Here is a 17,143-nt window from a genome sequence, read left to right on the forward strand (position 1 = left end):
TTTAGAAGTGATATAAAAGAATAAGTATAGAGACACATACACACTTAAATTCACAACATGCTTAAGTGTCACAATGTGAATATTACACCTATTTTTTTAGCAAGTACATGTGGTGTTATGTGTAAATATTGAAATTTAATTACAAGTTGACACCCAAACATATTATGAAATTGGATGTGAATGTATGTAGATTGAATTGATAATAAAATATATTTTTACAAGACTTTTGCAAAAATTAGCAATATATTTTAATTTTTGTCAGTAAATTTGGCTTTTTTTCCAAGAAATAGAATCCCCACATTTATACTTTTTTTTTTTTACAACCCCGCATTTTTTTTTTTTTGGTACTTATTATTTAGGGAGGTGCCATTAGACCAAGTCGGTCATCTTAAAGCAAAACAATTACAAAGTCCAACATTTTATTTATTTATATTTTTCCAGGGACACTCAGATGGTAGAGTTTAATGTATTTAGGACTTGAGTAAAATCCAAGGTACCATCACATTCTTAATTATATGAAAAAGAAAATGATGAACTTAATTTTTTTTTTTTTTTATATATATAAACTTGTTAATATCTCAAACGTTCTGGAAGTGTATTTGCATCTATTCTGTTCATTGCTTTTAAGGAAAAGGTTCCATTGAATGGTGCATGGTGACATAATTTGTAACTGGCATGTTGACACATTGCATGGTGGTGACACAATTTGTAATTGTAGGAGGTTGCTCTCTCATCATCATTGATCATCACTCTCATCTCTATTTATTACTATACGTCACTCTTCCATCTTTCTTCCACATCCCATAGTTTTCTTTCTCTCTATATAAATCATTTATCTTTTCTCATGTATTGGCAAAAGTGTAGACGAATTCACCAAGCACCTCCCCAATAATTAATTTGTTGCCTTTTAGATACAGTTCTATGTCACTGATCATGTGTTTCATTCATTTTCTAATTAGTCATTTAAAGTTTATATTAATTATTTTGAAAGTCCTATAAAACTACTATATTACATGTAATGCATATGTATTGTAATTAATAGTAAAATAGAAACATTACGCTCTCTTCCCTTGTAGTTTGGGGAAGCCACAATCCATCCCAAACTTGAATCTCAAACTTGAAGGGAAAAACCAATCAACCCAACATCTATTTGACCAAGTACAGTTAACCTTAAATATTTTGTTTATAGGAAATGTCATTCATTGCCTTAATTCCCATAAAAGGCTGAAGCTAAGATGTGGGTGTGTTTTCTCAATCAAACACCATAAAAACAAAGACCCAGATAACAAATCTTTCAACTAAGCCAATATTTACACATTGGGTGACAACCCAATAGCCAAAAAGACATACACGGAGGAACAAAAGTATCATCCAGTGAGAACACATACCATTGTAGTACTAAGACAATTGAGCACAGAGGGCTTGTTCAGAATCACTGTTCTGGACCATGCTTTGCTCTCAACCAATACCTGCAAAGAGAGACAGTGAGTAGACAAAAGGGTAATCTTGAAACTGACCTGGTTGTCAAGTTCATTGGTAATAGCAGGGTCCGGAAGAGAACAAAGAGTTCTTGTGTGGTATTGGTTAAGGAAACGAGGACTTTGAAGACACGTAATTAGCCGTTTACTTTTAATTAGTGCCTAAAAGAGGTGGGTAAAAATTGAGATCATCAAAATCCTAGAAAAAAAATTGAGATAAAAAATGTAATTAACAGTTATATATAATAATATATTAATAAGTTAAGGGAGATAAATAAAAATTTTCATCATTTTTAAGGTGATAACTTGTGACTAGTGCATACTACATACTAAAAGTAATGCTAATGACGAATATTTGTTCAATTAACAACTTAAATTGTGAAAAAAAAAGTTATTAAGTAAGTTACCATCTATTTTGCAGAAATTAGCAATATATATTAATTAGTAAGTATTGTTCGCAATAAATTTTTCGATCTTTTTTTCATAATTGCTATTGAAGTGATAAATTGTGAATTAGTTTACATTAAAAATGATGCCAATAATAGTCTCAACAATGAAAGTAGGGACGAACCTAGGATTTCAAGTTAGGGGGGCCGGAGATAAGTGCAAAAAAGAAAAAGAAAAATTCAAATGCACATCCATATATTATTAACAAACTATCAACCAATATAAATATACAAAATCATTGTTTCTTAATATATTAAGATGCAAACATCTATTAATAAAAACAAAAGACACAAAACACTATTGTTTCTTAATACATTTTTTATGAAAATGGAACTCGACACTATGAACTTATTATGCACTACCAACAAGCACTTTTCCTAACTTTACCATTTTTATTCCTTGAAAGTTGAATCAATGTTCCTCTTTCTATTGCTTGCCTCTATTATTGCCCGTTTCAGGTTATTTCGGGGTTCTTAAAATATATATATATATATATCTATAATAATAATAATTGTTACTTTTATATAAAATAATGAATTTAATTTAATTTTTTTTAGAAATCTTAAATAAGGTGGGATTTAAAAAAATATTTATTTATAATCTTTTATTTTTATTCACATTTTATATAAGATTTTTAACTTACTATTTATGTATGGCAATCTTGTAAATAAAGAAGTGGTAATCTTGTAAATAAAGAAGAATAGAGGATTATTTTTTAAGTAGGAAGTTTCCTAGAAGTTCCTTAATCTCTTCGCTGCTCAGCACGTATTTTACTTTTACCATTAGATCTCTTTTTTCTATTTTCGCAACCAAATTTCTTCCTCACAGTCTCTCACCAAGGAAGCAATCTCAATTAATTCTCTACTCAAATATTCTTTCATACTTTTAGTCATCATCATTTGACCGTGAATCTGAGCCAGGGGCGGGTCTCGCGTGGCGACAGTGGCGGCGCTAGTGTGGTCGTTTCCCGTTTGGGTATGAGATGCCGACAGTTGAGACAGCGACGAGTCTGCAATGGATTTCTCTTGCGTGTGGTGGCAGCGTGACTGTGTTTGCGATGGGTCTCTCTCTTTTCTTTTCTTTTTTGCTTCGTTTTCGCTTGTTGCTTTGCTCCGTTTGGTTTCTTCTGCTGGGTTTTGTTTTTGTTTTTGTTTTTGTAACTGGTACCATTCTTTTCTCATCGTATGACTTTAGTTTCAATATTAACTCTTTTGTTTTGGAAGCTTAGAATAGAACATGTGGGAAAATAACACTATGATTTTCAATAATGATATATTTTTTTATTCTTCATTATGAATTTTATATTATATGATAAAGAAAGCAATCCTCTCAACAAAGTCTAAGCACAACCATTTAGCGCATCCAATGGAAGTTTCATTTCTTAATTCTATAATATCCTTAACCTTTTCCTTAGTTTGATTGGAAAACAAATAGATGGATAGGTTCTTTTCTTTGATTGGGGAGATCTCTTATACTTGTGCATCTCTTATGCAAGTTGTTTTGGCATCTGAAATTAATGCCTTGTTGTACAAGTTTCTTTTAATATTCTTTGTTTTTTGTTCATATATTCTTGTATTTTGATGCATCATACATGTGTATATATGTTAGAAGGTTGGATAGTTTTGAGAAGAAATCTACAAGGAACTGTTTATTGATCAGTTTGGTTTTTGAGAAAATGGAATATCTTGTATTGCTTCAAAATGGTCTCGTTGTTTTGTTAACTATTGCTTTCTCTTGGAAGCTTATTACATACATGTGGGGCTCCGTGAAGATGGAGAAGGAACCAATGAAAGTATTGGTCACTGGTGTTGCAGGCATGCTAGCTCAACCTGATAGTCTATTTGGTTTTTCTTGGTCCTTGCTAGAATTATTTGATTGTCTTGTTATCATCATGAAACTCAATATTAGAAATTTGAATGCCTTTTATATTATTATATATATTTATTTTTGCTGAATTTCTGAAACAGTCATCTAAATTTTCATTCAAATTGACAAATATGAATGTTCTCCAAATGATAAACCCCAAATTTTCCAATTTTGTATGATTGCTTAATCTAAATTTGCTTGTATGCCTGTGGATACTTGTTGTTTTTTGGTTTACTCATTATGGTATCTTTAGCTCATATAGATATCATTTAGTGGTTTTGTTAGAATCAATGGCTAAACGATAAAATTCACTTTTTCCTACCTGCTTAAACTATTAAGGCAAATGCTAATTTACCAGGTTTCTCCTTCATGGGAGTTAAAGTCAAAACTGACCCCAATTGTTAATAAGTGAAATTTATGGAATTTGTTGCTTTGTATTTTTTATAAATATGTTAAAATCATCATCCAATTTTTCATGAATTTTTGTCTCAATTTTTGTTAAAAATTATCTACAAAAAAGTATTTTAATTATTTTTCTTCAAATTTATCCTTAACTTAATTTGAAAATCCTGTTTTCTATTCAGTTTATGACTTCCTGCACTGCTGTTCTGTGATGTAATTCTTAATGAAATTGTTTAAATCTGTGGTTTTCTTTGAAGATGAGTTTGACTGCCATTTTTGATTTCTGTAGATAATCTAAAGAAATCCTAAAAATTGTAACTGTTTTGTTGTTGAAATAATCATTGTATTATCTTATACATTGTAGTCTTTTTGATATAGTTGGAAAGAATGAGAATTGAAAAAAAAAAAAGCTTGATTTATATCAAGATGACAGTTGTCATTATGTAAAGGAGCAAGTGCATTTGATTTTCAATTCTATAGGTTTGGTATTCTTTCTTCTAGACATGATAATATATAGCTTGTATATCTGTAGCTCAAAATTTTGATTTTGTTCAACGGGGCAAATAGGTTATGCCATTGCTCCAATGATTGCAAGGGGAATCATGTTGGGTCCTGATCAGCCTGTGATTCTGCACTTGCTTGATATCGCACTGGCAGCTGAAGCCTTGAATGGGGTAAAAATGGAATTGCCTGATGGTGCCTTCCCTCTTCTGAAAGGTATGTCTCTTATCTTGAGAGCTAACTCTAGGTAGATAGAACTATACTTTCCTTTGAGGTTTCTTAAATTGTCATGAACATGGTTCAATAGAGGTGCATGCTACAACGGACATCACTGAAGCTTGTAAAGATACCCCCCCCCCCCCCCCCTTCTCTCAATGCTGTGCAGTTAATTTTGGAATTGATATTGTTGACTAAGTTGATGCGTTTTATATTATGCAGGTGTTAGTTGTTGCCAACCCAGCAAACACTAATGCCCTTATCTTAAAACAATTTGCTCCTTCAATCCCAAAGGAAAACATCACATGCCTAACACGACTTGATCACAACAGAGCATTGGGCCAAATAGCTGACAGGCTAAAGGTTCATGTTAGTGATGTCAAGAACGTAATCATCTGGGGAAATTACTCTACAACTCAATATTTGGAAGTCAATCATGTGACTTTCACCACCAGAAATGGAGAGAGACCAGTCAGAGAACATGTTGTTGATGATCATTGGTATCTCAACATATCCAACATGTTTATTTATTACTACTTTCACATGTTTAAATTACTTGGAAACATGTTGATAAACTACTTTAAACTTTTCAAATGGGAGGTGTAGTAACATAGGGTTCAAATTCAGAACACATTCCATGATAAACTACTACTTGTTCTAATAGTTTAATTATTAGGAAATGGTAAATTTAATTAATTAATTATTGTTCTAGCATAACTTGTATCTAAGTCAAATACGTAATGTTATCAACATTCAGGATTTTGGTAATTGTAGCAATCCCTCCCCCTCAAAATAAGTAGTGATTGGTCATCTATAAAGAGAAAATTGACCTAGTGAAATTATGGCTCTCCTTAGATTATCTTGCTTCTTTTAGGCAATAGCTTCAGGTGTACTGTCAAGTAGTATCTACATGCCAATTACCTAACCCAGGGATCCCAATTTTTAGGGTGTAGGCGGTAACAATTTTTATACTTGAATTTGTAATTATCAAAAAAAAAAAAATTATATACTTCAATTTGTCTTGAGAATCCTGTTAGGACCTGGCTTTGATATCGAAAAATTATTAAACAACAAAGTTTTAGGTTGGAGTGGGGTAAAGTAGTGTGCATGCTGAAATTTTAGGTTGCAACCCTTTGCAGGATCTTCAAAAACCTAGTTATGTTGACAATATTCACATCTCTAAGCATCCTTGTCCACTATTTACTCTGCTTCACTCCCAACAAGTCTTTTATCTTTTTTCTTTTTCTAAATAAATAAATTTAGTTTGTCATAGGTTAAAAATCGAGTTCATCACCACCATGCAGCAGTGTGGTGTAGCCATTATCAAAGCTCGGAAAGCATCAAGTGCATTTTCTGCTGCAATTGCTGCTTGTGATCATATATGTGATTGGGTTTTCGGGACTCCCAAGGTTGATTCTCTTTCACCTCATATAGCATTTGATCATGCTGACCTTAATTATTTGCCTTTGAGATTCTGTTTTTTGTTTTTTTAATTACTATCTTTTGTAATTCTTCCTTTGGCTTTGTCATTTAGGGAACATGGGTTTCCATGGGAGTTTATTCTGATGGTTCTTATGGGATTCCACCTGGCCTTATTTACTCTTTTCCTGTTAAATGTGAGAAAGGGAAATGGTCAATTGTGCAAGGTATGTTCTGTTCTACATGTTGTAAATGTAACATCTTCTTTCCTTGAGAGTTGAACTTACTTCCAATGTTTCAGAAACTACAGATCACTGTAACCTGCATGGAGGAATATATGTTGTTTGTCGATTATTTCTTAGATCTAAGTAACGGTATTAACGAAGGTAGATGTTGAAGAGACCAAGGATATATTTTTGGAATAGTATGGACTATCACAATAACATACACAAAGCTCAGAACTCCTAGTTACTGACGAGCAATCAATAACGATTAAAGAGGGCTGAGAGTAATATAATTGAGGATTCATGAATAAATAGTTATAATTATGAGAGCCTACTATAGTTTTGTGTCAGAATTTTATATTCCAAAATTTTTGTGAAATGGTCCAAATTTTATGATATTACTTGCATGATATGAGACTATTTCGGTGCACTCAGTGTTTGGTACTTGTTTATGCAATGGCAGGGCTCAAGACTGATGAGTACTCGAGGGCAATGATGGATGTAACAGCAAAAGAACTCATTGAGGAAAAATCCTTGGCCAAGTCATGCCTAGAGTAATAATGAAGACAACTTAATAAAAATACATGAAAAGGAAAAAAGGAGTTCCAGTTTCCTTTGCAACTTTATGTACAACTTTTATTTGTCACATATAAGCTTTATAAGCTTTGGAACAATGACAGAACAAGATGTGTCATTCTGATTTATCTTTTCTCATGTGTTGGCAAAAGTGTAGACGAATTCACCAAGCAACTCCCCAATACTTAGTTTGTTGCCTTTTAGATACAGTTCTATGTCACTAATCATGTGTTTTCATTCATTTTCTAATTACATTTAAAGTTTATACTAATTATTTTGAAAGTCCTATAAAACTACTATATTACATGTAATGCATGTGTACTATAGTTAATAGTAAAATAGAAACATTCGCTTTTGGGAGTAATTACGCTCTCTTCCCTTGAAGTTTGGGGAAACCACAATCCATCCCAAACTCGAAGGAAAAAAACAATTAACCCAACATCTGTTTGACCAAGTACAGTTAACCTTAAATATTTTGTTTATAGGAAATGTCTTTCATTGCCTTAATTCCCATAAAAGGCTGAAGCTAAGATGTGGGTGTGTTTTCTCAATCAAACACCATAAAAACAAAGACCTAGATAACAAATCTTTCAACTAAGCCAATATTTACACATTGGGTGACAACCAATAGCCAAAAAGACGTACACAAAGGAACAAAAGTATCATCTAGTGAGAACACATACCATTGCAGTACCGAGACAATTGAGCACAGAGGACCTGTTCAGAATCGCTATTCTTGACCAAGCTTTGCCCTTAACCAATACCTGCAGAGAGAGACAGTGAGTAGACAAAAGGGTAATCTTGAAACTGACTTGGTTGTTAAGTTCATTGGTAATAGTAGGGTTTGGAAGAGAACAGAGTGTTCTTGTGAGGTACTAGTTGAGGAAACGAGGACTTTGAAGACACGTAATTAGTCCTTTACTTTTAATTAGTGCCTAAAAAAGGTGGGTAAAAATTGAGATCATCAAAATCCTATAAAAAAAAATTTGAGATAAAAAATGTAATTAACAGTTATATATAATAATATATTAATAAGTTAAGGGAGATAAATAAAAATTTTCATCATTTTTAAGGTGATATCTTGTGATTAGTGTATACTGCATACTAAAAGTAATGCTAATGACAGATATTTGTTCAATTAACAACTTAAATTGTGAAAAAAATAAGTTATTAAGTAAGTTACAATCTATTTTGCAGAAATTGGCAATATATATTAATCAGTAAGTATTGTTATGCAATAAATTTTTCAATCTTTTTTTCATAATTGCAATTGGAGTAACAAATTGTGAATTAGTGTACATTAAAAATGATGCCAATAATAGTCCCAACAATGAAAGTAGGGATGAACCCAGGATTTCAAGTTTGGAGAGTTGAAGGAAAGTGCAAAAAAGAAAAAAAAAAAAATTCAAATGCGCATCCATATATTATTAACAAACTATCAACCAATACAAATACACAAAATCATTGTTTCTTAATATATTAAGATGTGTAAGGGGGTGGGCCTGGCTTGGGGTATTAGGCAAGCTCCTACCGCACTAGGCCCGGGTTGTTTCTGGGTTGGGACCGGCCCAATTGGAGCACACCTTGGCCCGGCTTGTGCACAATCTTTGTCGCGTCTGCCAAAGTCCATTTAAGAGCTCACAGCAGGTAGAGTTATTGTTAACAAGTTATGGCAGACAGACATAATATTGAAAACGCAAAGGAAATACAATCACAGAACAACTTAACAAGCCTGACTTTTAAAGAATAATGCTTAAGCGAAGAATTAGAACATGATTATATATGTAAAAAAGAAAAAAAAAAAAAAACGAGTCTGCCACACTAAGTATTGCCGCAGGATTCCAACCACGGAAGGGAAAACTACTCTCTCAACGCAAGTAACTTCACTTGGTGAAATTAATTGCTTTGAGAGGACAGCCCCAAATGGTATATACCCAGGTATAGACTTTGTATTGCCTTTTGAGGACAAGGCTATTGAGGGAGAGAGGGTGTTAACCCATTTAGGTGCATACCTGCCATAAACACTCCGTTTCTCTTTCTTAGTATTCTTTTCTCTCTGTTTTTTTTTTTTTTTTCGATTCTTTTCTCTTTGTTTTTTCTTTCTTCCGATTCTTTTCTTTCTGTTTTTTCTTTGACTTCCTTTTTCGCCTCCCCTTTTGCACACAGCCACGGGTCCCTTATATAGGACCTGCCATGGCCGATTTTACTGTTCTAGCATTTCTATGGCCCTATTCTGCTATCGTAGCCTTTTGCCATCCACTTACCGAGTCAAATGGTTCTGATCCACCATTGACCCGTGGCTTTCAGACAACGAAGGTTCCTTCTCTACTTCGTCCAGTGTGTCCTCTCTCTCTCTCGGTCTCTCATGGCATGCACCAGCGGTTTTTACCCACCCTTGCCTCTTTTGGGTGGCATGTCATCCCAGCAGGACTATGCCCACTGAAAGAGTCTGGGCAAGAAACACAAAATGGGTTCTCGCTCCTCTCCCCACCGCCAGACCATGCCCTCACCCATGACATCACCCTTTCCCATAGTGGCTGGGTATAGGCTAGTGATGCCTGGGTTGTTCGCATGCGTTACCTTATTGATATTTCATTCGTTTGCCGAGGTCTGAAAATGGGTGCGCATATCCTGCCGTGCGCTTTTTGACATTTTATGATGTGGATTGTTTTTCCGGCAGGCCAACGCCCATGTGTTGTCCCTTTCTTTAGAGGGCTGAGCTCTGTAGTGGGCTTCCCTTTAGTTTGGGCATTTCGCTTTGTGGCTTTGCGCCTCCTGCCATGCCAAGTTGCTATTCCTCCTGCTCGTTTTTAATCCTGCCGAGCCCCTTTGGGTCTGCCATGTGCTTTCCCTCTCAGTATACTTACTGGGTTACTCCTCTTATTTCTTGTGGGATCCAATGTCCCTTTTTCTTGTGGGCATCCCTGACCCATTTTGGTTTTGTTTCACACATGGGTTTTTTTGCTAACTCACTTTGGGCTTCCTTGGCCAGACTTTATCCTTTAGGCTCGTGGGTTCTCCATTTGCCCGTAACTCTCTTTTTTCTTATTGCAGTAGGCCTGCTGTGGCCCATTCTTTCTTTTCCCTCATCCTTTTCATGGATTTTGTTTCTTTTCTCTTTCCGGGCCTATTCAAGCCCATTTGCTTCTTCTGGACCCATCTCATGGACCCTTGAACCATTCATATGCATTTTTTTTTTTTTTGGCTCTTTCTTTTAGTTCGCCCGCAACTCTAGGCCTTGGGTCTGCTGGGCTTCATAAAAAATGAGCCTCAACAAGATGCAAACATCTATAAAAAAAAAAACAAAAGACACAAAACACTATTATTTCTTAATACATTTTCTATGAAAATGGAATTCGACACTATGAACTTATTATGCACTACCAACAAACACTTTTCCTAACTTTACAATTTTTATTCCTTGAAAGTTGAATCAATGTTCATTTTTCTATTACTTATCTTTATTATTGTCCGTTTCAAGTTATTTCGGGGTTCTTAATATATATAAATATATATATGTATAAAATAATTGTTACTTTTGTATAAACTAATGAATTTAATTTAATTTTTTTTTAGAAATCTTAAATAAGGTGGGATTTAAAAAAAATATTTATTTATAATCTTATATTTTTATTCACATTTTATATGAGATTTTTAACTTACTATTTACTTATGGCAATCTTGTAAATAAAGAAGAATATGGGATTATATTTTAAGTAGAAAGTTTCCTAGAAGCTACCTTAATCTCTTCGCTGCTGAGCACGTATTTTACTTTTACCATCAGATCTCTTTTTTCCATTTTCGCAATCAAATTTCTTCCTCACAGTCTCTCACCAAGGAAGCAATGACAGGATCTCAAATTAATTCTCTAGTCAAATATTCGCAACCAAATTCACCAAATTTCTTCATCATTTGACCGTGAATCTGAGCCAGGGACGGGTCTCTCTCTTTTCCCGTTTCCCGTTTGGGTATGCGACGCCGACAGTTGAGACAGCGACGGGTCGGCGATGGATTTCTCTCGCGTGTGGTGGCTTGAGCGGCGGTGTGACTGGGTCTGCGATGGGTCTCTCTCTTTTCTTTTCTTTTTTCCTTCGTTTTCGCTTGTTGCTTTGCTCCGTTTGGTTTCTTTTGCTGGGTTTTGTTTTTGTTTTTGTTTTTGTAACTGGTACCATTCTTTTCTCATCGTATGACTTTAGTTTCAATATTAACTCTTTTGTTTTGGAAGCTTAGAATAGAACATGTGGGAAAATAACACTATGATTTTCAATAATGATATATTTTTTTTATTCTTCATTATGAATTTTATATTATATGATAAAGAAAGCAATCCTCTCAACAAAGTTTAAGCACAACCATTTAGCTTGGGTGGTTAGAAGTGGATGTTGCATTCAATGGAAGTTTCATAACTTAATTCTGTAACATCCTTATCTTTTTCCTTAGTTTGATTGGAAAACAAACAGATGGATAGGTTCTTTTCTTTGATTGAGGAGATCTCTTATACTTGTGCGTCTCTTGTGCAAGTTGTTTTGGCATCTGAAATTAATGCCTTGTTGTACAAGTTTCTTTTAATATTCTTTGTTTTTTGTTCATATATTTTTGTATTTTGATGCATCATACATATGTGTATATATGTTAGAAGGTTGGATAGTTTTGAGAAGAAATCTACAAGGAATTGTTTATTTATCAGTTTGGTTTTTGAGAAAATGGAGTATCTTGTATTGCTTCAGAATGGTCTCGTTGTTTTGTTTACTATTGCTATCTCTTGGAAGCTTATTACATATATGTGGGGCTCCTTGAAGATGGAGAAGGAACCAATGAAAGTATTGGTCACTGGTGCTGCAGGCATGCTAGCTCAACCTGATATTATTATATATTTATTTTTGCTGAATTTCTGAAACAGTCATCTAAATTTTCATTCAAATTGACAAATATGAATGTTCTCCAAATGATAAACCCCAAACTTTCCAATTTTGTATGATTGCTTAATCTAAATTTACTTGTATGCCTGTGGATACTTGTTGTTTTTTGGTTTCCTCATTATGGTATCTTTAGCTCGTATAGATATCATTTATTGGTTTTGTTAGAATCAATGGTTAAATGATAAAATTCACTTTTTCCTGCCTGCTTAAACTATTAAGGCAAATGCTAATTTATCAGGTTTCTCCTTCATGGGAATTAAAGTCAAAACTGACCCCAATTGTTAATAAGTGAAATTTATGGAATTTGTTGCTTTGTATTTTTTATAAATATGTTAAAATCATCATCCAATTTTTCATGAATTTTTGTCTCAATTTTTGTTAAAAATTATCTACAAAAAAGTATTTTAATTATTTTTCTTCAAATTTATCCTTAACTTAATTTGAAAATCCTGTTTTTTATTCAGTTTATGACTTCCAGCACTGCTGTTCTGTGATGTAATTCTTAATGAAACTGTTTAAATCTGTGGTTTTCTTTGAAGATGAGTTTGACTGCCATTTCTGATTTCTGTAGATAATCTAAAGAAATCCTAAAAATTGTAACTGTGTTGTTGTTGAAATAATCATTGTATTATCTTATACATTGTAGTCTTTTTGATATAGTTGGAAAGAATGAGAATTGGAAAAAAAAAAAAAGCTTGATTTATATCAAGATGACTGTTGTCATTATGTAAAGGAGCAAGTGCATTTGATTTTCAATTCTATAGGTTTGGTATTCTTTCTTCTAGACATGATAATATATAGCTTGTATATCTGTAGCTCAAAATTTTGATTTTTTTCAACAGGGCAAATAGGTTATGCCATTGCTCCAATGATTGCAGGGGGAATCATGTTGGGTCCTGATCAGCCTGTGATTCTGCACTTGCTTGATATCTCACCGGCAGCTGAAGCCTTGAATGGGGTGAAAATGGAATTGCTTGATGGTGCCTTCCCTCTTCTAAAAGGTATGTCTCTTATCTTGAGAGCTAACTCTAGGTAGATAGAACTATATTCTCCCCTGAGGTTTCTTAAATTGTCACGAACATGGTTCAATAGAGGTGCATGCTACCACGGATGTCACTGAAGCTTGTAAAGATGTCAATATTGCTATTATGCTTGGTGGATTCCCCCGGAAGGAAGGTATGGAAAGGAAGGATATGATGTCTAAGAATGTGCCTATTTACAAGGAACAGGCTTCAGCCTTGGAGGAGCATGCTGCTTCGGATTGCAAGGTGACCCCATAAATTCACTTGAGTGTGTAGATTTAAGATTTTAGGGACACCCACACACCCACACTCAATTTGGAATATTATCAGTTCACATTTACATAGATTGTGTATTTTTTGTATATATGGCTCAATTTACTTTAAAAATTAAAAGTCATGAAACTGGATGTTCTGAGATGTTTTGAAGTTTAAAAAGAGGAGACATATTGGTTCTATTGATGCTGATTGAATTCATTGGATAAGATTGATGCTAATGGATCTGAGACTTTTTTTAGGATTTTATTTATTTATTTATTTTGTATTTAACGAAAATTTTTATTAGGTATTTTCTTTTCTTACTTGATTGTGAAGTTATTTCCCTTCCTTCTTTAATTTAATTTCACTACAGTAGACAGGTTGATCTTAAAATTTGTTGGAATTTTTACTTCCCATGCTTCGTGTTGAATACAAGCATATCTCTGTTACTTTGCTTGGTACTAACTCAAAGCAGTCTTTAAGTGCTGATTCTTGGGTTTTATCCCTCTCTCCACATCTTGGCGTTGATTCATGGGTTTTATCCTGTTTGTTTTTATTTTACTTCCCAAAAACACATTCCCATTGAAAACTGGTCGTCCTGCTTCTGCACCACCTAAAACTAGATGCCCTCTAGGCCATGATAAAAATTAGTGAATAAAAAAACTAATGATTTTAGCATCCTGTTCCATTATTATTAGCTTGTAATAATATGTCCCAGTACATTCCTTGTCTCGCTATCATTTCCTGTCCATACTCTTTGGCATGGTCTGTTGCTTCTATTAGTTGTAATTGCTCTGTAGCACGCCTTTTGGCATGTCCTCTGAACATTACCTGCTTTGGTAATTGATACAATCTGAATGTCTGTATCTTGGTTAATGTTGCTATTTTAAGTTACATCCTGGAGGGACACTTGTGCTCAAATTAGTAATATTGCTAAGCTACCTAATCTAGAGTCCCTTTACATCATAAGAATAATTGATCAGACATTCTTTATATTGCGTGAATTATACTATTTCCCTAGAAAGAAAAATCTTTCAGTTATCAGAGAGCAGTGTTTGTCCTTTCTTTCCAGATTGAAGAAGTATGTGTATCCAAATTACTAGTTCTCCAGCCGCCTCACTCACTCTGAATATGGAAGAACAAGAAGCTGCCATGAAAATGCACGATTCAAGCAAATCTTTAATACTCTAAATATTTATGTTTTTTTTTATCCTCTCAAATCTTGTGTCTCTATGTGCGATCATTGACAACATAATTGTACATTTTCGAGTCTAGTTTCCAACTTATTAATGAACATATTCGGTGAAAACCAGATTTCCTATATGTCTGTTTCCAACTTATCTATAATCAATCATAATGTCAAATTTCTAACAATTGCAAATGTTGAAAGATTGAAATCTTTAAAGAGTTTTTTTATTTATTTATTTTTTAATCTTCACTGTTATGCAGCTAATTTTTGGAATTAATGTTGTTTCCTAAGTTTTTTTTTTTGAGAAGATATTGTTTCCTAAGTTGATACCCTTTTATTGCTTTATTTTGTAGGTGCTAGTTGTTGCCAACCCTGCAAACACCAATGCTCTCATCTTGAAAGAATTTGCTCCTTCAATTCCAGAGGAAAACATCACGTGCCTAACACGACTTGATCATAACAGAGCATTAAGTCAAATAGCTGAGAGACTAAAGGTTTATGTTACTGATGTCAAGAACGTAATCATCTGGGGTAATCACTCTTCAACTCAATATCCGGACGTCAATCATGCGACTGTCACCACCACAAATGGAGAGAGACTAGTCAAAGAACTTGATACAGACGATCATTGGTATCTCAAAATATCTAACATGTTTATTTTTTGCCACTTTCACATGTTTAAATTATTTGGAGTCATAGGTTGATAAAGTACCTATAAGTATTTAAATGAGGGGTAGAGCAGCCATACGGTTCAATCCTCTAAATTTAGACCACTTACATACCATGATACTATTTGTCCTAAAAGATTAAGTTCTTAGGAAATGGTAAATTTAATTATTTAACAACTTTTTTTGGAAAAAAAAAAATTATGGTTCCTAGTAATTGTAGCAATCCCTCCCCTCAAGATAAATAGTGATTGATCATCTATGAAGACAAAATTGCTCCAGTGAGTTTATGGCTCTCCTTAGATTACCATGCTTCTTTTAAGCAATAGCTTGGGGTGCACTGTCAATTAGTACCTACATGCTATTTACCTAACCCAGGGATCCCAATATTTAGGGTTTAGGTGATAACAATTTTTATACCTAAGTTTGTACTTACCAAAAAACAAACTTATTTTTAAATTTGTCTTGCACCCTGTTAGAGCATCGGCACCAGTTGGTGTATAATAGAAAAAGATGTGAAATTTACATATTTAAGCCCCAAAACTACCCACATCAGTCCTATATTAGGACCTGACTTTATATTTTTGAAAAGTTATTGAACTCCAAAGTTTTAGGTTGGTGTTGGGTACATTTGGGTGCATGTTGAATATTTAGGTTGCAAGTCTTTGCAGGGTCTTCAACAACATAGCTATGTTGACCATCTTCACATCTCTATGCATCCTTGTCAACCTATTTACTTTGCTTCCCTTTCTGTTATTTATTTATTTAAATTTTGTCTGTCATAGGTTAAAAAATGAGTTCATCAACACTGTACAGCAGCGTGGCGCAGCCATTATCAAGGCTCGGAAATCATCAAGTGCATTGTCTGCTGCAAGTGCTGCTTGTGATCATATGCGCGATTGGGTTCTCGGGACTCCCAAGGTTGATTCTCTTTCATCTCAAATAGCATTTGATCATGCAGAACTTATTTGCTATTATATTCTTTCTTTCTTTTTTTAATTATTATTATCTTTTGTAAATTTTCCTTTGGCTTTGTAATTTAGGGAACGTGGGTTTCCATGGGAGTGTATTCTGATGGTTCTTATGGGATCCCAAAGGATATTATTTACTCTTTTCCTGTTAAATGTGAGAAAGGAAAATGGTCAATTGTGAAGGGTAAGTTTTGTGGCTTCTATATGTTGTAAATGTTACTTCTTCTTTCCTTAAGAGTTGAACTGCTAATGTTTCTAAAGCTACAAATCACTATAATCTGCATAGAGGAATATATGCTGTTTGTCAATTATGTCTTATATCTAAATAATGGTTTCAGAGCAAAACTAGTGGTTGAAGAGAGCAAGGATATATATTTGAAATATATGGACCATAAGTCTATAACAATGAAATGCACAAAGCTCAGAACTCACAGTTACAAATGAGCAATCAACGATGATATAAAACGAGGGCTAAGAGTAATACAATTGAGGATTCATGAATGAATAGTTATAATTATGGTAGCCTATACTTTTGTGTTAGCAGTTAGCATGTTATATATTCCAAAATGCTGTGAAAAATGGTCCAAATGTTTTAATACTACTTGCATGAGACTATTTCAGTGCACTCAGTGTTTGGAACTTGTTTACGCATTGGCAGGGCTCAAGATCGACGACTTCTCAAGGGCAAAGATGGATGCAACAGCCAAAGACCTCATTGACGAAAAAGAAGTTGCCCATTCATGCCTCAACTAACAATGAACCCATGTTCCCTTCGAAAATAATGAAGACGACTTGATAATGCTTGAAACGAAGAAGGGATTTCCAATTTCCATCCTAACGCTATGTACAAATTTTATCAGTCACATATAAGCTTTGGAACAATGACTGAACAAGATATATCCTGCTTTATCTTATTTCATGTGTTGGCAAAAGTGTAGACTAGTTCACCAAGCACCTCCCCAAATCCAATAATCAATTCCATGTTACTACTCA

The 17,143-nt window shown here is 33.9% G+C and overlaps 1 protein-coding gene and 1 pseudogene across 3 annotated transcripts; both read left to right on the top strand.

The window, feature by feature from the left end:
- The first annotated feature begins 2,710 nt into the window (after window positions 1–2,710).
- LOC111995788 (malate dehydrogenase, cytoplasmic-like) lies at window positions 2,711–7,370 on the top strand (annotated as a pseudogene).
- A 3,522-nt stretch (window positions 7,371–10,892) lies between these two features.
- Window positions 10,893–17,143, top strand: LOC111995761 (malate dehydrogenase, cytoplasmic). 3 transcript variants are annotated; one of them, XM_024027694.2, is made up of 7 exons: window positions 10,893–11,192; window positions 12,891–13,049; window positions 13,141–13,316; window positions 14,868–15,145; window positions 15,965–16,100; window positions 16,223–16,334; window positions 16,809–17,143. In XM_024027694.2, exons 1-7 carry the CDS (start codon window positions 11,189–11,191, stop codon window positions 16,901–16,903), a joined length of 960 nt encoding a protein of 319 aa, XP_023883462.1. In that variant the 5' UTR covers window positions 10,893–11,188; the 3' UTR covers window positions 16,904–17,143. The 3 variants fall into 3 exon arrangements, with proteins under 3 accessions (XP_023883462.1, XP_023883461.1, XP_023883459.1); XM_024027691.2 differs by lacking the exon at window positions 10,893–11,192 and adding an exon at window positions 11,211–11,971; XM_024027693.2 differs by lacking the exons at window positions 10,893–11,192; window positions 16,223–16,334 and adding an exon at window positions 11,206–11,971.

Source organism: Quercus suber, unplaced genomic scaffold (genome assembly GCF_002906115.3).
Source record: "Quercus suber isolate HL8 unplaced genomic scaffold, Cork oak 2.0 scaffold_985, whole genome shotgun sequence".
NCBI lineage: Eukaryota > Viridiplantae > Streptophyta > Magnoliopsida > Fagales > Fagaceae > Quercus > Quercus suber.